The following is a 22,814-nucleotide window of genomic DNA, read 5'->3' as shown; positions in this document are numbered from 1 at the left end:
GATAACCTTTGTAGCAAAAAACAATGCAACCTCAGACAGCCATATTTTGAAAAATGGAGCACCAGCCTCTGCCATCCTCTCGTAAGGAGCAGGATCGTGATTTGAAATGAGGATCAGTACCTAGATGAGTTAACTGTGGTTCTAGAGTTGATCACAAACTGCAGACGTGCCATAAGTCTGGGAAGCACTGGCCCTGATAGATGGCAAGACAAGAAAAGCAGAGCATATTTAAATCTGAGATTGGGATTTTTTTGTACAAATGAAACACATTTTGAATGTATCAAACATCCATATATTTAACACCTTATCCCTGTAAAATGCACTGACATGCAAACAACCAGGGCCCTGTTTGCTATGTTTTTGAAGACAGAAGCCACTAAAATAATTTCGGCTCCATATGAGGCATTCTAGTTCAACAAGGGCAGAAATGGTACATTTGTCAATCACGTATCGAAAATGTTATGTAAAAATAAATACAATCAATAACGTTTAAAATGTAGAATATTCTGAAAAACACAGAGAGATCCATCAGGGACAGTGGATACACAGAAGTAGGCTTATGCAGACGTATCTTTACCCAGAAGGGGGACTGTGGGCAGTGCCAGATATCATACATTCAGCTTCTGTCTCTACTTCTGCATCTAGCACTGAGTACTGAATGGTTTGCAAGATGTTAAAATCTCAATGGTGAGTTCTTTGGGAGGTGGAGTGGGGAAATTGGACTGAGATTCCCTCCTTTCTCCCTGCCTAATGGGCGGAATACGAGCTTAAAAAAACCCTCTCTATGTGTGATCTATTGGGTCAGGAGGAACACGTACTGGCATAGTCTAATTAATTCTTCTTGATGGTTTCTTACTGATGGAAGTAATTCTCAGTTAATTACGTTTTCCAAGTCTGTTGTTTTCCCTATCATACGACGAGGGGTTTTGCGTAATGGAGTACAACAAACTGCCAGGCAGAATTCATTATCACCCCGTGCCATGATCCCAAAAGTCTGCACCCACATGCCCATTTCAGATTAACGACACTTGCACTGAATATTATTTGAAAAAAAATGGAGAGTTTTATGATAAAGGATTCTGGAGAAGAGGTACGTCCTCTGCAAACCCACCACGGACAAATGTAGCTCACTCCATGCAAATATTCAGGAATAGCTATAATTGAATTTTGCCTGGAAGGGCTATTTTAAAGCTCTTTGTTCAAATTGTGTGATTTTGAAGACTGTGAAAAATAATGTTGAGAAGATTCTCGATTATTTCTCAGAATGGGATTAGCAATGGTGGAAAGTGCCATCAAGTCTGATTTATGGTGACCATATAAGGTTTTCAAGGCATGCGACATTAAGAAGTTGTTTGCCATTGTCTGGTAATGTGACTCAGCTTAGGACTTCCCTGGTGATATCCAATCCAGGTACTAACACAACCAACCCTACCCAGCTTCTGAAATTTTAGGAGACTGAACTAGCCTAGGCAGGGGCGTAACAAGGCAGCCCTGGGAAAACTGTAGCCCTGGGCAAAACCTGAGTTGGATGCCCCCCCCGGGTGGCCACTCCACCACATGCATCTGCCAAATTTTTTTTGCATCAGGACATTCAGGAGGGCCTTAAGCAGTGCATTTCAGACATATCAGCACCAAAATTTCAGCCATCATCAGGAGACTGACCTATGTCTACTCCCCAGGTTTAGTGAGGTTTATTCAAAGGAGTCCAAAAGTTATGGACTCCCAAAGGAGTACCCCATCCCCCCATTGTTTCCAATGGAGTTAACAGGAGAGCGGGGGCTACAGTTTTGAGGTCCATAACTTTGGTCTCCCTGAACCAACTGGGTAATTAAGCTTGGGGGGCGCCATCATCTCCAGATGACAATTCTGAAATTTTGGTGCCGACACATCAAAAATGCACACCCCTGCAGGAACATCCTAGAAATTTGCTCAAGAATCTTTATTCTGCATTGAGTTTTCTGCATTGCTGTCAATGGGGATTATAGGCTAAAGCACATTTCTGAAGGCACAGTCTCAACTTTTATCAGGAAGTCTGTTCTAATGATACCTCTGCTTGGTGCAGTTTGGTTCAGGAGGGCCAAAGTTATGGACCCTCAAAACTGTAGCCCCCATCTCCTATTAGCTCCCATTGGAAACAATGGGGGATGGGGCACCTCCTTTGGGAGTCCATAACTTTGGACTCCTTGAATCAAACCTCACCAAATTTGGGGGATAGCATAAGGACAGTCTCCTGATGATACGCTGAAATTTTGGTGCCGCTAGCCTAAAAACTGCGCCCCCTGCAGGCCAAAAATAGAAAACCACTAAAATACCCAAAAACGAACCCAGCATTTTGATGCCCCCCACAAGGTGATGCCCTGGGCAGCTGCCAACCTTGCCCAATGGGCATTACGCCAGTGAGCCTAGGTCATTCAGGTCAGAGTTGAAGTCAGCTTAGGTTGCAATAAATTGACCTTATATTTCACCTAGAGTGACATTTAAAATAAAGTTAGAAGTTTCTGCTCCGATGAAATGCCTGCAGAAACTGTGAGGAAAGATCAAGGACATTTGACAAAATTAATGACACTTGGAGAGAAGTAATTTCACAAAACCTTACAAACAAGGTCACTCACCATATTGTGGGTGGTTCTGATCCTTCTATTTCCAAGTAATCGTATTTCTGTTCCATTTGAAAATCTGTAAATATGAGTGAAATGGTGTCTCCAGGCTCGGCCACAATGGTCCACGTACAGTCTGCATTATTGTGGTATTCGTTGGGAAAATTTGGGCTAGAGACGATGCCACTGGATCCCCTCATGGTCCCTCCACATGCATCCTCTGCTGTTGAAAAGAAACACAAGAATCAGATGTGTTAACTATTATAGAAACAATTATTCTTCCTGTTCAATTGAAATTAATTGAAATCATTTTTTAAAAACAAAACAAAACACTGCACGAATAACTCAGAAGTGTCCCTGAGAGGTTGACAAAATTTCAGGCTGCCAGACAGCTATGGTACAATTTGAAAAACAGGTTGCCAAAGGAAGCCTTATTGCTAGGAAATCAGACAATGGGACATTGTTAAATTTACAAGTCATGACTTGGGGGATGAGATTCACTTCATATATTAGATCAGCATTATGGTACAGAGTGAGTCTAGCCACAGTGAAGTCAAAATAATGCCTCCCCAGTCTTGAACTTAAGAAAGGAAACACCTTTCAATGAGAATCAGCACTTGCAGAATAAAAACTGCATTTTCTAGTATATATATAAAAGAAGTTCTACAGTAATAGACAGCCAAAATCTCATTGCTTCTTGCTTGCTATCCAGTTTTTAGTCTGCTATTTCTCTACTATTACTCTGCTCTACTGTTTTACTTTACTGTTTCTATGGACCTAACATGTAACAGGGTCCACAGGTCTGATCTATGGATGCTGCTTCCATTTTAGAAGAAAAAAGTTGGTTTTTATACACCACTTTTCTCTAGCTATAAGGAGTTTCAAAGAGGTTATTATAGGTTTTATGGGACATGTGGCCATGGTCTGGTAGTTTTTGTTCCTAACAATTCACCCACCTCTATTGTTGGCATCTTCAGAGATATGTCACAGCGAGATCTCACAACAGAAAACCCATGACAGCCAGTTGATTCAACCTGTGAAAGCCTTCAATAATACAGTCTCACAGCAGCTTATAATCACTTTCCTTTCCCATCCCCACAACAGCCACCTTATTAAGTATTTAGAGAGAACTGTGACTAGCCCAAGGTCATCCAGCAGGCTCTGTGTGTTGGAAGGGGGAATAAACCTGGTTCATCAGATTAGAGTCAGCTGTTCATGTGGAAGAATGAGGAATCAAACCCGGTTCTCCAGATTATCGTCCACCACCCTTAACCACTACATCATGTTGTCTCCAAGTGATCTAAAAATGGCACAACACAGTGAGCTGAAGTACTCTTATGCTTCCCTGTGCCTTTGCAAGTGCCAAAAACAGACATACAATTGGGAAGGGGGCATTTTGGCCCTTGAAAAGGAGATGGGGGGAACTCCCTCTGCTCACTATGTCCAATCAGGATTGGATCTTAGAGACAGGTTTAAACCACATTATAAAATGGTGGTAGCATCCATATTGAGGACACTGTCACATCTAGTTTGGCTTAGGCCTGTGATTTTTAAGCTTGGATCTTAAATTCAGCCACTGAATGTGTACAATGGATGCAAATGCCACCCCAAATTGGAAAGCTAACTTTGTGTGTGTGTCAGTGTGTGTAGTTGCAATTTGTCCAACTGTATGTGGACCACTTATTCACTCACATAGAATCACAGAATGATAGAGTTGGAAGAGACCACAAGGGCTATCAAGCCCAACTCCCTGCCATGCAGGAAGATTCAATCAAAGAACTTATGACAGAATTGATTATGTATAGAATAGGGAAATATTTTCTCTTTCTAAATTGTATATCCATAAGGGGTTCTCTTTTTCTTCTCCCTGGATTGTGATACCCTTTTTTTTTGTAATGAGGAAAGAATATGTTTGCTTCTTACCTGTAACTTTTCATTTATTGTATTGTTTTTATGAAATAACAATAAAAATATAAAAAAGAACTCATGACAAATGGCCATCAAGCCTTTGTTTAAAAAACTCCAAAGAAGGGTACATCACCACACTCTAGGGCAGTGTATACCACTGTTGAACAATCCTTACTGTCAAGATGTTCTTCCTATCGTTTAGGTAGAATCTTTTTTCTTACACCTTGATTCCATTCCTCCTTCTTCTAGTCTCTGGAGCCACAGAGAACAAGCTTGCTCTATCTTCAATATGACATCCCTTCAAATATCTATACATTACCGTTATGTCACCCTTAACCTTCTCTGCTCCAGACTAAACAGACCTAGCTCCCAAAGCCTTATAGAGCATGGAATCCAGATTTTTTACCATTTTGATTGCCCTCCTCTGGACCTCTCCCAGCTTGCCAATATCCTTCTTAAATTGTGGTGGCCAGAACTGGACACAGTATTCCAGGTGAGGTCTGACAAATGCAGAATAGTTAGGTACTATTACATTCCTCGATCTAGATACTATACTCCTGTTGATGCAGCCCAGAATTGCATTGGCCACCTTGGCTGCCATATCACACTGCTGGCTCATATTCAGGCTGTTCCTGCATGGCCAGATTTGTGGGGCTGCATCGGCATGATTGATGCTGATGCCAGCCCTGGGGCCGTTCACACGAATGGCCCCATGGGCTGCATAGCTGGCAGAGCAGGCTCCACATAGCCACGCAGCCCCCCAAATGGCTTCTTCCCTTGTCCTGGCATCCATTGCTTTGAGGAGGCCAGGGGACACGTCCCCATGGCCAGAGCAACGGAGGCCAGGAGGCGAATCCCCTGGTCTCCTCAGAATGATGGAAGCCAGGACAAGGGAAGAAGCTGTTTGGGCCCGGCGCAAGGAATACGCCGGCTTCCACCTGCTGCCGTTCACTCGGCACCAGATGGAAGATGGCGTACTCGAAAAACCTCACTCTCCAAGCAAGGTTTGAATACATTGTTTGGGGAGGGAAAGAGCGATGCTGCATTGTTTTTGCAGCACCGCCTGTACAAAGCATTCCCCCAACAACTGATGTTTTACTGGGCCAGAATCGGTGATTCCAGACCATGCAGAAAGGGCCTCAGTTTGTGGTCTACTAAGACTCCCAGATCCCTTTCACATGTACTGCTATCAAGTCAGGCATCACCCATCAATTTTTTCTGCTTATGTGAAGTATTTTACATTTCTGTTGAAATTCTTGTTACCATACCGTCCTGGCATAGAGGGGGGGGAGTGCTTGTTTCAAAGTGTCCCTACCTGCTTGCCAGTCTTAAAGGTGAGATTGGCATTGCAGAACTAAGATGAGGAGTCCATTTTCTAGCAATTGCAGCAAAAAATGTTCCCACCTACAGCCTTGGGGTGCAACCCATCCCTTGCCAGTAGTCATGAAACCGCAGACCATGGTCCAAAAAGTCAAAAACTTAGCATGTAATGTAGGATGGGGAAAATTATTATTATGTAGCATTGGGACGGAGATTGCCAAATGAAATATATTAAAGATGTGTTAAGTGCTAGACAGTCATTCTGGAAAGAATGGTTGTTGTGCTGCACAGATACAACCAGACCATTTGTATAAAGATAGTCTAACAGACTTTACATATCACAGACATGAATGAAGTCCTATGTAAGCAACCCCTTTGCTTTAACATCACCAAGTGATACTTTAGAAAACCAGCAGATGCATAGAGTAATTGGGACAGAACCAATACATCTCTATAGTCATTCTCCGCCATTCCTTTTAGCATTACCTGGTTGAAGATCTGGGCTTCATTAGCTAGGAGTCTATGTAAGCTGGATCTCGTAATTTGTGTTGTAATGGAAATTTGGTCAGCCTTCATTTGTCCATTCCCATCCACTTCTATTAAATATTACACTATAATCTACCAGCATTCCAATGAATAGTTTATAGTTATTATCCTTAATGCCATGTCCCTGGCACTATAATGCTTCTGCCTTTTATAATGGGGAAATTTTAAAATAAGGATCGTTTCCAAACAGAGCACATACTTCAAAAGGTAGTTAAAGAAAGGGATGTGTGCTTCATTTTATCATTAATTCAGGGTTGAGACCCCTGGTTGCAAAACTGTTTATTACCAGCAGTTTGAGTCCCCAACTTTGAGAAGAAAAGCAGAATACATACTTCATAAATCAAATGCAAATAATTATGTGGTTGTTGTTGGGCTTAATTTCTGCTGTGAGAGCTGCTGGGTTCAAGACCTTTCTGGAAGCCAGGACTTCTGCTATGGAATTCCACATCATGTGTGAATGTATGTGCTTGTGGTAGTAGGGAGAGATAGTAGGGAGCTGTCCAAAGCATTTTTAATCAGTGGTGTATCTTCTTATTTTACAGATCAGATTTCTAGCCATACCAATTCCAAAGGTATGAAGGCAGACATGTTTAAAATATACACTGATCCAGTTCAGCTAAAATCCACCTTAATTAAATAAAACCTACTCAATTTGAGAACAGTCAGCTTATTTTTCACTAGTTACAGTCTTCCTTTTTAGCTTACTTGTACCAGGTGAGTCATTCTTTCTTACTTTGTCCCATTCTGCTATCTGGAAACGCTCTGGAATTTTTTTTCCCCCAAAGAGATCCCCATTTCCACCTGCAACTTGCTTAATCTTTTCACAGTTGTTACATGTGTTGAAGTTTTCCTGCTACCTGGACGTTTTGAGGTCAACTATGTTAGGGTAGCATAGGGATAGCTTGTCTTTTTTTCAGCAGCAGCATAACAAGCTGGAATTAAAAGTAGAGAGTTTTTTATCACCACAACATTTCTGTTCTCGGGAACGGTGGGAGGGCTCCGATTGATTCCTGCCTGTGGATCTTTTTTTAAAAATGAGGGGAAAGCATATGTCAGTACATAATTGATTCTGCGCTGATTATACTTGCAGTAAGCAAAAAACACAGATTTAGCCAGAGCAGCCTATGCAACAGCACCTTTCCGAAGTCCTTCAGAAATGCATGAACAATATGTGTACCACATATACTTGATTTTTGTGCATATGTTAAATAATCCTCATGTCACATAAAACACATGTACAGTTGAATGTGTAATACAAAGGGATTGGAGTACCTTCCTTATGAGGAGAGGCTGCAGCGTTTGGGACTCTTCAGTTTGGAGAGAAGACGTCGGAGGGGGGATATGATTGAAGTCTATAAAATTATGCATGGGGTAGAAAATGTTGACAGAGAGAAATTTTTCTCTCTTTCTCACAATACTAAAACCAGGGGGCATACATTGAAAATGCTGGGGGGAAGAATTAGGACTAATAAAAGGAAACACTTCTTCACGCAATGTGTGATTGGTGTTTGGAATATGCTGCCACAGGAAGTGGTGATGGCCACTAACCTGGATAGCTTTAAAGGGGGCGAAACGTCAGGGGAGAAGTCGATCTATGGCTACCAATCTTGATCCTCCTTGATCTCAGATTGCAAATGCCTAAGCAGACCAGGTGCTCAGGAGCAGCAGCAACAGAAGGCCATTGCTTTCACATCCTGCATGTGAGCTCCCAAAGTTATCTGGTGGGCCACTGCGAGTAGCAGAGTGCTGGACTAGATGGACTCTGGTCTGATCCAGCAGGCTCTTTCTTATGTTCTTATGTTCTTATAAACCCTACACTTATCCTAGTACTGGTCCCTGTTTGGTTCTTTCTTCTAAACAGATACAATTTATTGTCGAAGGCTTTCACGGCCGGAATCACTTGGGTGCTGTGTGGTTTCCGGGCTGTATGGCCGTGTTCTAGCAGCATTCTCTCCTGACGTTTCGCCTGCATCTGTGGCTGGCATCTTCAGAGGATCTGAAGATGCCAGCCACAGATGCAGGCAAAACGTCAGGAGAGAATGCTGCTAGAACACGGCCATACAGCCCGGAAACCACACTGAATAATTATTTATTTTTATTTTATTTTATTTATTTTGAGGGTGAAGTTAAAAACTAATGCATCCTAATTTTAATTTAATGCATCCTATTTTTCAAGATGATTGTGACAGTTAAAAAAAGCAGCCTACACAAATCATGCTACGAGATAAGAGATCATAGATGGCTACATATCCGCCCCTTACTTCCTTAAAAAAAAAAAGCTTGATTTTGCCCCAATTGTAAGCTATTACAAATCCCTTCCCCTTCTATTCCTCCCACACTGAACAATCTTTTTATTAGGTATATCTGCATTTCAGGTCAGTATATATGAAGTTCTCCACCCCCTCAGTTTGTTCCAAGAGACAACAGTTGATCCTAGTGCTGTCCATGAAAGAGAAATGACTCAATTCTAGGTCTGCCGTAGTGTAATCCTGTGCAGAGTTACTCCAGTCTACTGATTGTAAATGATTTTGGCTGGAATGACTTGGTATATAGGGTATGGTGGCTCTATTACACCACACTGGATTTGGCTACAGCATAGAAAGCACAATAAAAATAGCAATACCAATTCAACTGAAAAAAAAAACCCACAGAAAAAGGATTTTAAATCTTGTAATTCAGTATGGTCCATTCTGTAGGTGATTGCTTAAATTAAAAAAAAATGCACATTTGTTGAAACTCAAAAGAAGCACAGAGCAGCAAATTTCCAGCAGCATCCTGGACGTCTTCTTAATCTAAGAATCCCGTTAGGTATTATTGTCAAAGGAGCCTTACTTTTATCTTCAAATAAAAAAGTCTCTTATAATAAAATGCTTTCAAGATTCCAGTCTCCTTTCATTTCTGTGGGAGGATAATTATGCGAGGAAGTCAAAATGGTGCCCTCCACGATGTGAATTCAGATTATCACTTCTTCCAGAAGCTACATACAAGACTTGACCGATTCAGAACAGACTTTTTCACAGCATAGTGGGTTTTTTTCCCCCTTCAGTAAAAAAAATGTATCAGCCAGAGTCTACTTTTGTCTATAAAAGTTCACAGCTATGTATATTCAAAATGTGAGGCAGAATATGCTTACAGTATTGCAGTAGGCTTGGCAATAGGCTTCCCTAGACTCTATCCCCACATTTCCAAGAATTTCTCAGTCTGGAGGTGATACTACTAAGGGGACTGATCTCTGTGGTTGGGAGATCAATTTTGGTTCAGGGAGAGCTGCTTTCACCACCACTGGAGCAGGAGGGAGAGGAACCAGGTGCCAGTGGCATACTGCCCATAGAGACATGGGGTAACCCATGTCCCAGAGCGAACATCTTTCGGTCCCGTGGCTCCCCCGTGGTGGGGTGCTGCTCGCTGGCACCAAAGGCCGGGCCAAGCCACACAGCCAGATAACCTCTCCCCTGACAGGGTTCTACAAGCACGTGAGGCTGGCCCAGCCACATGGCCAGGAGGCCTCTCCCCCATTGGGGAATCAATGCTGGCACCCAAGGCCAGGCCAAGCCGCACAGCCGGAGGCCTCTCCCCTGCTGGGGGATCGTGCCAGAGCACGAGACCAGGCCCAGTCACATGGCAAGGAGGCCTCTTCCCCATCAGTATCTGCCACAGTGCCCTGCCCTCCCTGCAGGCTGGCTTCTGACAGGAGGTGATCTGCAGGGAGGCGGGGGGGCTTATATGAGCGCTGTGACAGCAGGTTGGCCCAGGAACTGGCCTGGGGTTGTGGTGACCATCCGAGCTGCTCCAAGAACCACTCCAAGCCCCACCCCAACCCCTGCCCCCAAGCCCCACCCCCAAGTACAGAGGGTGCAGGGCTGGGGTCTGTCCAGAACAGCTGTTCCACCTGATAGGCCTCTGCCAGGTGGCAGTCCAGGAGGGTGATGGGAGCAGAGAGAGAAAATGAGAAACATGGAGGAGCAAAAAGGATGGAAGAGGGAGCAGGAGACTGGGGCTCATTCCGCACATGCAGAATAATGCACTTTCAAACTGCTTTCAGTGCTCTTTGAAGCTGTGCAGAATAGCAAAATCCACTTGCAAACAGTTGTGAAAGTGGTTTGAAAATGCATTATTTTGCGTGTGCAGAAGGGGCCTGAGAGAAGTGAGGAAGAGAGGAAGAAGCAAAAGTGGGGGGGGGGATAGTTTCTTCCACAAGTTTTTTTTCGGGGTCCCCACTTCTGTATGTGTGTACGTATGGACCTGTGGATGTGTATATTCGCTGTACTGTACCACTGCACTGTCAATCAGTAAGCTAGACTTTTGGCCTATTTAATTTAAAAGCCAGCACAAGATCCCCTGCTTTAAATCACTGTCTATAAAAATCACATTTCCTTTCTTTAAGATATAGACTGATTAAATCATGTGTGCCCTCCGTTTCACTGTTGCAGTGATTTATCACTGCAAATTGGATTTGGTGAGTAATAATAAAGTGTAATTTATTATACCAGTTGTAAAGGGCACATAATGCAATTAGGGATGGGCAACGCTTTTCTCAAAAGAGGAAACAGTTGCCCAAATCACAAATACCCATTCTCTGTTTGGTAGCTCACCCTCAACTCTCCCTTTGAACCAGCTAATAACAGTAACTCTGAGAAAGCATTCTGCATACAAAATGGTGGCATTCTTTACCATACTGACAGTATTGAAATGAGTACAATAGATCAGGTTTCGGATTGGGAAAAGACCCCATTACCTGAATGAAAGAATGAGGGCAAGAGAATATCTGCTGCATAACAAACCATCACAGGCTCTAGGGGGAGAAGTGGGTGTAGTGTAGAAAACTGAAGTGACTTCTAACTACAACCAGTGGAAATCTCTTTTTTCTCATTTCGCCTTTGTGCCAACATTGCCAGTTCAATGATGCACACTGCAGTTCTCTGAGTGCAGATTACTGACAGCAAAACATCGCCCTTTAAGTGATCTGCTCCGCTCACTGTAAGCATAGCTAAAGAATGCTGACTCACCCATTCTGAACATGACTATAAATCCAGTGGGTGGTTTTGGAAGTCACATGCTGGCAGTGGCAGGTTTCTGATCTGTCAGTCAGTCTGCACAAAGAGGATAGTCTGCTCCACATCAGTGATAGTTTGCTCAGTGAATCTGGGAGCTTTATAGCAAGAAATGCCGTGAGATTTAAACATAGACCATGAATAATATGGTGGCACCTGGAAAGAGCAGAGCCTGGAGAATTCTGTAGTATGGGTGAATCAGGCTTCAGTACTTGACTCTTAGAGTCCCAAACAATAGTTCTTTTAATTCAGTGGTTCTCAACCTTCCTAACGCCGCGACCCTTTAATACAGTTCCTCATGTTGTGGTGACCCCCAACCCTAACATTTATCCATTTTACAGATGGAGAACACTGATGCAGAGTCTTAGGCGACCCCTGTGAAAGAGTCATTCGACCCCCAAAGAGGTCCCGACACACAGGTTGTGAACCACTGCTCTAATTGCAGCAGAGAAATGCATGGACATTCCTCACCACTGAGTGGCACAGAGCCACCTGCAAGAGCTCTGTGAGAGTTCCCCCTGATGGCGGTCACCCAATCTGCATAGCACCAATACAGTGTCTGCTCTGTCATGTAGCTGTGTGGCTTACAGGGAATGTTTGTCCTAAATCAAGCTATGACACCCAGATCCTAAGTCCTGCATTGCTCTGCCCTGGTTGTTTATTATTTTGAATTGGCAAGGCCCAGGGCTGCCAGCTCCCCCCCTCCCCCCCAATTATGTCAGCAGTGTCACTTTCAGGAAAAAACCTGGAAGTAGTGCAGGGTAGCTCTGGGAACTGCCAGAAACTCAATGGTTTTGCCTGGAAGTGATGTGGCAATGTAGCTAATGTTGTGTGCTCCCATTTCCCCACCCCTTACACTCCTGCCAGTCACCAGACCTGGCAACCCTGACAAGACCTGACACAGTTACATTTGCCCTTCCCCTTTCTGAAGGCCATGCCCATGTGAACCCTTATCTCTTTCCCCTCTTGCAGCTGTTCTGAATGGGCACAGCTTGCTCAGACAGGCCGGGCCCTTTTTCATATGCTTCGTATTACAATCTGCAGCCGCTAGTTCCTCATAACACAAATTAAATGAGGGTTATAATGCCTTTGAAGAAGAAAGGCTGGCATTTAATTTTCTTGCTTTTCAAACTGTTTTCCTCGTGTGTCTTGTGTTTTCTCACATAAACTAATTTTATATTGATAAATGCAAAGCCATACAAAAACTGCAGTGCAGCAGGTTTACACTGAAGCATGGATTAAAAATGGATCCCTCTAGGTGCTATGAAGAGGCTTTAATTACACCCTAACGTGATTGATAATCAATTCTGTTTTCAAAATCTACCACAAACATGGTAATCATCTGTGAACAAATAATTATTTTTTTAAAAAAATGCTTTGTCGTATAGCATAAATGATAACTTATTTAATCTTGAGACAAGGGTTTTATGAAAAGGAGGGAGGGAAATGTATGTATATATGAACAAGAGAGATGGAGTAAAACTACACTGAGAGACAGTGACCTTTTCCGCACAAACTTTTTAAAAAGTTTTGAGGCCCGAAATAAAACTTTTCCTCCATTGCAGTTCCACATCCCCCTCTTTGCTTCTGAAAATGTTTTCTGTGAATCCCCTTTAAAAACAATTTTTGGGTAGAAATGTTTTCAAAACAGCTTCACTTGATGTGCAACCTATTTACTATGATGGATTCTGCACAGATGGGGGGCAGCAGGGTCCCACCGGCATAAATTATGCAGGTGGAGCCCGGGGCCATTCGAACGCTGAGATGCGAGCAGCCCCAGAGCAATTGCTGCCCACAGAGGTGGCTCCACATGTTGCCATCTCCATTTACTTTTGACACACTCCCTTCTCTCCTGACGGAGGTCAGCAGGGATGGGGAGCCATGCCCATGCTGCCCTCCAACCCTAAGCCGTTGAAGGGCAGCATGGCCATGCCTCCCCGTCCCTGCTGAGCTCTATTGGGAGAGCAGGTGAAAAGTGGTGCCTCCAAGCCAGTGCCGTTCCCATAGTGTCGGCAGAGAAACACTGTTTCCAAAATGCCTCGCTCATTGAACGAGGCAAGGAAACAGCATTTCCCCAAAAAAAGCATGATGATGCCTTGATGCAGAGGTTGTGGCCATGCAAACAGCACTCCTACAACGGTGTTTTTACCATTCCAGGGGCACTATTTATCGCCCATGCAGAATCCACCGATGTTTCTCAAGTCTCCAAACTTCCTACTCTGTGCCATTTTATCATGTTGCTGAGCTCATCCCTTGCCTGTTTATTTTCATTATTGCTGTTTGTTTTTATTGGGGGGGTTAATTTTCAAAGCATCAATTATACAAGGTGTAGAGAATTGCAGCACAAAGTTGTGAAGCACTAAAGCATCAGTCCACCAACTAACTCAAAAAAGGGGGGAAAACATGTAATGGCAGCCATGAATTATTTCAAGAAGGTAAGTGCAGACATACATTGTGGTAAAAGAGGGTTTGAAAATGTTTTACAAACATTTTTAGGTGAGCTGTGCAAAAAGGATCAGTGTGGTGTAGAGGATAGTGTCTGATTAGGATCTGGGAGACAGATGTTCAAATCTTTGCTCTGCAATGGAATCTTGCAGGATGATTTTGGGCCAATTACACACTGTCAGTTTTACCATCCTCAGATGGTTATTGTGTGGATAAAATAGAGCAGAGGAAAACAGTTGAAGTTGCTTTGGGTCCCCATTGGAAAGAAAGGTGGGATACAAATGAAGTGAATAAATAAATGCAACACTCAGGATTGCACATATCTCTGCCTTCCAATGATATTCAGTGAAAGGATTTACTACTGGATTTTGAAGATAGGAACACAAAGGTGCAAAATATACTGCCAACCAATTAGGCTGCACTTGCATGTCATTGTTGCTGTGTTCAGTACTTGCTTTTAATACTTCCAATTCTTGCTAGTACAATTGTGCCCCCCACCCCTCAATCACTTGTGGAGGCCATATACTTCCTTTCACCTAGGGCTGCCCATTTTGGCATGGGAAATTCCTAGTAATTTGGTGGTAGTGACTGTTGTGGTCAGAATTTTTGGACAGGAGGGAACTCAGAGGAAATGTGATACTATAGAATCCACCCTCTGAATCTGCCATTGCCTTCAGGTGAACTTAAGTTGTTAGGAGATCCATTGTAATACTGAAGGAACTCAAGGCCCCAACTGCAGGTTGGTAACCCTGTCGTCATAGGTTGGCCACTGCTGAAACATTGTGGATGTTGTAACTGTTGTCATGGAAACCTATTTCTGATGGAAGAAACCTGAATTGAACACAGCCTACAAGATCAAAAAGATATTGATACAAGATAGAGGAAAAAGTCTGTATGCTAAACTTTCCATTTCAACAGTGGCATATGGGTGCCATCCCCCTAGGTGAGACCTAGATTTCTACCAGAATTATAAATCATCTCCAGACAACAGAGATCAATTCCTCTTGAGAAAATGACAGGTTTGAAAAGAGGACTCTATAACATTGCATTCCAATTGAGATCCACCCCCTCCCCAAATTCTGTCCCTCAAGAGCCAACTCCCAAATCTTCAAGATTAACCCAATCCACAGAAGCAATCCAACATGCCTTTATACTTTTATGTAGCCAAATAATTTTTTTGATAGAAGTAGGCCTCAGTAATAATTATTTTAAAATATCACATAGATGCTATCATGCTCCTGAAAAGTTACAGAAAATGTACATAAAGGTGAGCTGTGCATGTTGGAATTGCATATTTTTGAAGTATATACAATGTAGCTATACCCTTATTAAGCTTTTCTAGGATTTGATATTAATAAATGACTGGATATTCAATTTTGCTGAATGCTGTTTGTATTTTGCTGAGGCAGTTTGTATCTTACTGAGGCAGTAAAAACAGCATTTGCATTTGGTAATAATTATGCTAACTTTGGCCAGAATTTTAATTGCAAGGTATGGGGAAACAACTTGCCTGCTGTTTCATTCTGAAAGTGTACAATTTGGAACACAACATTTTCAAGTAAAATAATATCATGCTCTTAAAAGTATTTGGGGAGGGGTCAGTTAAGTTAAAGGAGACCTGAAGAACTGCTAGTTTCCAATGTGCGGAAAGGAATACTTAGTATAATGTTATTTAGGGAAAATTTCTTGAATATGCTGGATTTCTTGTTTGTTTGTGTCTCTGAATCATTAGTTTGTGTCTCTGAATCATTAGTTGATAATTGTTGGATAGCTTTAAAATTCAACCAGGCCTGTGGTTGAGGACAGCAATGGTTTTTGCAAAATAGGTAACCTCCCTATTTCTATCTCCATCCCTTTCTTTCCTTTCCCATTCCTTATACTCATCCTTTCCCAATTTTCCTCAATTCCCTTAGTGTTGCTTTTAGGCCACTATTGGGTAGCCTGTTGGAAATGGTTGATGAAATTGTATCTATTGCAGGCCAACCTGAGTCTATCATTGGGAAGGGCAGCCTATAAATCAAATAAGTAAATTAAAATGACCAGCTACTCTAAAATTGACAGCAATACAATGTACTATACTGGTTAGAGTGTTGTGCTGTATCTGGAAAAATCTGGTTCAACTCACTTCTCTGCCATGAACCTAGCTGGACCATCTGGGTCAGTAGTTCCCCCACCCTAATCAAACCCACCGCAATGGTATGGACATCAACTGAAGGGGATAAAAATGTGATTACAATCGAGATGAAAAATACTAACCAACTGAGAGAGACAAGCTATCAGTCAAAGCTCAGATCAGTCAGTGGGCTTTGGAAGAAAGAAGTCAGAAAAAAATGTATTTTGGGAGGTGTCCTTGACCCAGGTATTGTGCTACTACACAAGAGTCCCTGCTCCTCATTCCCCATCTGTTACCAGTACAGAAAAAGAAAGAAAAAGTTCAAACCACCAGATCAAAGTACAAGGAGAAACAGATGGGAAAAGACATCCCTCAAGGTACACAGAAACGCTTCTAACAGCGACAGTGATACAGAACAGATGACTTCCCCCAGAGCTCATGTCAAAAGTTTCTTTAGCATGCCTAAAATAAACTAATGGGTTTGCATGATTTGGGGAGACAGATGTGAGTCCAGTAGCACCTTCGAGACCAATTAGATTTTCAGAGTACAAGATTTCGAGGGTCAAAGCTCCCAGGGAGTTTTGGTGGGAAAGTCTCTGGAGCCTAATTTGAATGAGAGAAACCTCTATGGATCAGGAAGGAGGGGGGCTTTGATGCACTGTACTGGCTCTTTCTTTCATCCAGAATCACCCTCTCCCTTCTCACCCTCCTTCTCACAGTTAATTGTCACTGCCACTTTCTGCTGTTCTCTTGTTTGTACCGTTTTGTTATTCTGAGGTAAAATCATTGAAGCCTCCAAAGCTTTAGCCAAGAAGCTGCTTTCAATGGCTTTGTAAATAGTTATCAAATGCAGCTTTCTTGATCATGGATACTTGTCCTGTACAGAAATTTCTCCATGCTGAATACATTAGCAGACGCTGCTGTTTATTTCTAAGAGGGTAGGATATCCTGCATTTGGTAAGTCCTGGGAAGATACTCCAAAGAAGGACTGTTTGTTTATTTGTTTGTTTTTCTTCTCTAATTGTTTTGACTTCCAAGGTTGGGATGGATGGCAGGATGACTGTAGTGGTTTTTAAAACAGGTTTATTTACAGCTAACAATATGAACTATTAAAATGGATAGCAGCTAATAGCAGCTCTCAGTCTGAATACTTTCAGGTATCTGTTCCAACTGCTTTTCCCAGGTTTCTTAATTCCACCCATCAATTCAAAGTCTTAAAGGCACAAATCATTACAACTTTCCCCCTTTTGAAAGTATAATAAATTGCAGTTATCTATATAACAATATAAACAAGTACTATAAATATATACAGGTTAACAGCCTAACTTGAGGTGATGAGTCAACTATCATGCACCCCAGTAGCACCTGGGGAGGATTTTGCCCTGTATTAGGTTGCAGGTTTTCTGGTTACTCTGCCTACACAGTTGGTAAAACAGAGGAGGTGGTTGTTACTGCAAGCTGAGCTTAAGCTGGATCTCATGTAGGAGATTCAACTCTCATTGGAAAACAGGTTCTGTAGTCCCTGGTTCCAGAGTCTCTGATTCTGGAATTACTGGTTCAGGAACTAATTTGGGATGTTTTCTATTTCTATGAATAGTTATGATGTTGGTTGTGACAAGGTACCATCATGGTGTTTAGAATTGTCCTATAACTACCACAGAGTTGGACCATTCTTTATCATCATCCAGCTTTACTCTTACTTTTGGTAATATGTGAATTCCATGATGCTGGTCATAATGCTTTTAGTATCATGCTTTGACCATCAATTCAAACAGTCTTCAGATTTGGCCACTGAGGGTACAAGGCTCTCCCTAAAGTAGGAAGCAGTGTCCAAATTTGGCAGCCCATTATTAGTTGTGCAGGACTGTATCATGTAGCAGTTAAAGGAGTAGAGCAGTAGGCTAGTAAAGGTAGTAACTGATTTTCTTGTTTTAGGATTTTCTTTGCAGTTTTCACAGCTCTCTCTGCTTCATTGCTTGACTGTGGGAAGTGTGGACTGGCTGTGATGTGTTCAAACTGGTATGTCTCTGCAAACTCTGCAGACTCTCTTCCTGAGAACCAAGGCGTGTTGTTGGTCATCAGCACATCTGGACAACCCCACCACCACACCCAAGTTCTTATATTCTTGAAATCTTGTTGGTATCTGAGGTGCTACTGGACTCAAATCTAGGTCTTCTATTGCAGATCAACATGGTTACACTTCTGAAACTATCTGGACTCAAATCTAGGTCTTCTGTTGCAGATCAGCATGGCTACACTTCTGAAATTATCTGTATGATTTGGGAAACTATTATGTATTATTCCTCATTTGGAAGACAGTGGTATCTGTTCAAAGGACACCAAGTGATTTTAAATGGAAAATTGCCTTGCCTGCACTGTGGACTGCTGTTTTGTTTTGTTTTTTAAACACTTTCAAAACACTCCACAGGAGTTTCTTTCTCTGTCCACATTACAAATCTCTAAAAACTGTGTCATAGCCTTCTGGAATAAGTACTTGATAAGCTATGATTAAAAATTAGAGCATTCAAAATTAGAGCATTCATTCTGAAAAGTTAATTGCTGACCAGCTTGGCTATATTCTAGATAGCCCAAATCAGCATTTGGTATCATATGTTATAGATTTATAGGATTTAAATGAATGAGTCATTTAAATGCTTGAGCATTTGCAAAATCACTTCCTGGCTTGGAGTTATCTGTGATACATGCTGGGAGGAATGAGCTACAGTTCTGAGCATTTCCAGCTCATAAAAATGAACATGGGACATCCAGAAAGGCATATGAAAGATATCATTATATTTGTTTTGTCATGTTGCATGAAATGCAACTTTTGTAGGGCACTGGAAAGTTTTCACAATAGACAAACAGAAGATGGCTGCTGGGTACACCTTTACAGTAGCCAAGGAAGGAAAGGCTTTGGAAACATAATGCAATGTCTGTAAATCTCAAAGAAGAATAGCAATGGCAGACCACATGTCAATATTAGATATATAGATGTGCAATATAATGCTCAAAAGTGGAATTACATAGAAAACAATGTGAGATCAAGATAAATATATGCTTTATGCAGTGGTATAGCCCACAGTCCTGTTCTCTTTATTTAAAAAAAACTTGTTGAACCATTGTATTATAACATTGCCCTATTATTGCCTTTATAAAGGGCACAAGAAAATTAAGAGTGAAGAAAACAGGAGCCAGAAAGATCGAGGCACCTTAAATATCTTTCCTTTAAAAGAAGAGTTTGGATTTATACCCCACCTTTTTCTTCTATAAATGGGGAATCAAACCCAGTTTTTCAGGCTGGAGTCCACTTGCTCTTACACACTACACCACACTGGCTCTCTTGAGAATTGCAAGCACCTCCACAGAAAGCTTGCATTCAGCCAATCAAAGTTCCCTACATAATTGCTGGTCAACAGGCTGTTGCGCATAGTGCCGGTCAACAAGTTATCAACCTTCTTTAGTCAGTTTGCGATTGCGCAGGTGCTTCCCCATTCTGGTTTGGCAATTTCACAGATCTTTCACAATGCGACCACTTTCCAAATATATATGTATATTTATTTATTTTTCCTTTTCATTTGAGATACGTGGCTTTTTCCGAGACTGTTCAGAAACCTTCCATATTCTTGACGTTCATCTGCAGCCAGATATATGCCTTTACTGTTCCCAGAACCAAGAATCTCCAGATATTTGTTACTATAACCTGTTATTGGATGGTTATGCTTTATGTTATTGTAACCTGATGTTGCATTATTAACCACTTTGAGTTTGAAGCAGTAAAGAAAATATAATGTTTTAAGCAAGCAACCATCCCTACTCAACTGTTCTCCTCCACTCCCCACAAGTGCAGACAAAGCAATGTTCATTATGTTCTTCCACTTTTCCCCCTTCAGTTGCAGGAAAACATATTCCATGATATAGGATCCCAAATCATGGATATATAGGATCCCAAATCATGGATATATGATCCCACTGCCAATAGTTTACTTTATATATTAAAAAAAGAAAGAATTGAAATTTTATTATTCATGACTTACAAACGTAGTTGAATGTCACATTTGACATTTCATAATTGACATCTGCCTCCCAATCCCAGTTCTCTGGACCCAGACCTGCAAAATGTGTCAGGTGGCCACTAAAAACAGCATTTTTTGTTCAATGGTGGCACTTCACTGGTGATGAAATAACCTTCCTTTTGAGGCTCACCTGATGCCTGCCACAATGTCTTTCAAATGGCAGACTAAAGCATATTTTATTTTGCTTTTAAGGTATGCTTCTAGCCTGCGAGCCAGGGTTGTTGGCAACTACCATGTTTCTCCGAAAATAAGACAGTATCTTATATTAATTTTTGCTCCCAAAGATGTGCTATGTCTTATTTTCAGGGGATGTCTTATTTTTCCACTCCACAGCTGCATGCTCTGGTGTTTTGTTCGATGGGCATGCTTCCAAACAAAAACTTTGCTACGTCTTACTTTCGGGGGATGTTTTATATTTAGCACTTCAGCAAAACCTCTACTACGTCCAGTTGTGGGATCCAAAAATTTTAATAACAGGTTCCGATGGTGGTGGGATTCAAACAGTGGCGCCGCTGCACACACGCACCTCCAGTACCTATTGGGCAGGGAGGTTGCTTTAGTAACCCCTTCTCGGCACTCAGAAAAAAATTAGTAACCACTTCTAGAGAAGTGGTGAAAACTGGTTGGATCCCACCTCTGACTACATCTTATTCTCAGGGGATGTCTTATTTTCAGAGAATTAGGGTAACTGGAAGGCTAGCGGAGACATGGGAAGTGTATGGGGTGTGGGTGATGTTGCCAACATTACTATGTATAAGCAGTTTCTCCATAAAATTTCTGGAGATTTCTAAAGCTACCAGTTGCCATGTTCTGGTTATGTTGGCAGGCAATGGACCTTACCATTGGGAGACCAGAGGACTCTTTATGAATGTGAATATCCCTTTAGACTGTTGTATGCTGCTGTGACACCTAGCTTGTTTATAATAGTTGGTTGTATGGTTGTTTATTATATATACTGGTTTTATTTTATTTATTTTATTTTGACCAGATCTCTGGAAAGTCAGCATCGATCCATCCACCCACCCACCCACCCACCCACCCATCCATCCACCCATCCATCCATCCACCCACCCACCCATCCATCCATCCACCCACCCACCCACCCACCCATCCATCCACCCATCCATCCATCCATCCATCCATCCATACATACATACATACATACATACATACATACATACATACACACACACATACATCACCTACCTACCTACCTACCTACCTACCTACCTACCTACCTACCTACCTACCTACCTACCTACCTACCTACCTACCTAAACAAACATTGTAGCCAGGTTGAAAGACTGGAGATCCTTCATTTGTCAGTGGCTGCTTATTATGTTTCACTTTGCATCTTAAAAACAATCAAAGAGACAAAAAAACATAGCCATCTTAGCAGCATCTGAGCAGTATCTCCTGAAACTATGACCGTTAATAGTTGTCTGTTTTCTTACCTGCTGGAGGCAGCTGTGACTTTAATCACTTCATTTGTCTTCATCTGTTGTGTTAGCTCCCACCCCCAAATTCTCTGGGCCAAAATGTTAACTTTGCAACAACAACAAAATCTTTGCAGGCAGAAAAGATGACTATTTTAGTTGGACACCAACAGTTTATCATTAAGAATCCATTACTCAACATGAGCTGTATGGCATATGTTTTTCCTTCTCAAGATTATCTCACTTGCCAAAATTAACTTTATTACAATTTCCTTTTCTCTCCAACGTTGCCTACATGTCTCCCACCCCCTGATAGTTTTTGCTGCAAGAGATGAAATGACAAAATATTATGGAGACCTTTCTGATTTCTCGGATGTTTTGAAGGAGACTGTAATTCCAAATATAGCAGTTCAAGCTCATTGACACAATACAATTCAGTATGGTGAAATTACATTGTATGATCATGCAACATGAAGACATGATGAACTGGGATTCTGGTAATGTAGAGAGGGTCTTTGCTAGACTCTGGATGGACTAGTATTAGAACAAAAGGCCAGTCTGGCCTAGAAAGAAAAAAATAACTGTCGTTGCTGTTGAGAAAACAAATGTGGGACCCAGTGAAGGGTCTGCGAACACCTGATGCTGCATCATTGTATAGATGAACCTGATTGGTCCTATGGTGAGAGACCACTGAGAATTCTGTTTTTATGAGCAGGTGGACAGAAAGCGAGAAATGAGATGGTAAATATATAACAGCTGAATAGTTAATGACAAACCCATGCAGACACAAAAATGGCCTAATTCCCAAACCACTTGCCATAAAGAACTGGCATAGTTCCCAAAGAGTATTTAAACTAATGAAACAACTTTGGCTCTTGGAATTCCAAAAGGGCCACAGAAGGCTATCCGTTGTCTCTATATGATTCATTGGTCTGCTCTTACCTGTTGCAATACAGTATTACTTAAGTGGGTAAATCTGGGCCAAAACAAAAAGTGGCAAAGATCCTAGATCTCCGTTTGCCTGGGAAGGGCTCATTCCAGTAGAGGTTGTGGAAGGTACAGTAAAGAGATTGAAGTGTTAGACTAAGATCTGGGAGACCCAAGTTCAAATCCCTACTCTGCCATGAAAACTCACTGGGTAACCCTGAGCCACTCACACATACTCAGCCTAACACAGTGATTCCCAACCAGGGTTCCGTGGTACCCTGGGGTGCTGTGAGCAAGTTTCAGGGGTACCGCGGCAATGCTACCAGCCCCCCGATCTTTTGCGGCGTCTCCCGCTGGCACCAGCAAGGATATGGAGCTGGCCCAGGGGGCAGGACCTG

General features: G+C 42.0%; 1 protein-coding gene across 1 annotated transcript in view; it reads right to left on the bottom strand.

The window, feature by feature from the left end:
- The window catches only part of CSMD3 (CUB and Sushi multiple domains 3), a 751,931-nt gene that overhangs the window by 454,292 nt on the left and 274,825 nt on the right, over positions 1-22,814 (bottom strand). The window contains exon 5 of the mRNA XM_048507427.1: positions 2,613-2,820. Within this exon, the coding sequence (XP_048363384.1) occupies positions 2,613-2,820 (208 nt within the window). The remainder of the gene's footprint in view (positions 1-2,612; positions 2,821-22,814) is intronic.

The sequence above is a fragment of the Sphaerodactylus townsendi genome, linkage group LG09, assembly GCF_021028975.2.
Source record: "Sphaerodactylus townsendi isolate TG3544 linkage group LG09, MPM_Stown_v2.3, whole genome shotgun sequence".
NCBI lineage: Eukaryota > Metazoa > Chordata > Lepidosauria > Squamata > Sphaerodactylidae > Sphaerodactylus > Sphaerodactylus townsendi.
Note: the sequence above shows the minus strand (reverse complement) of the source record. Positions and strands in the feature narration are given on the sequence as shown.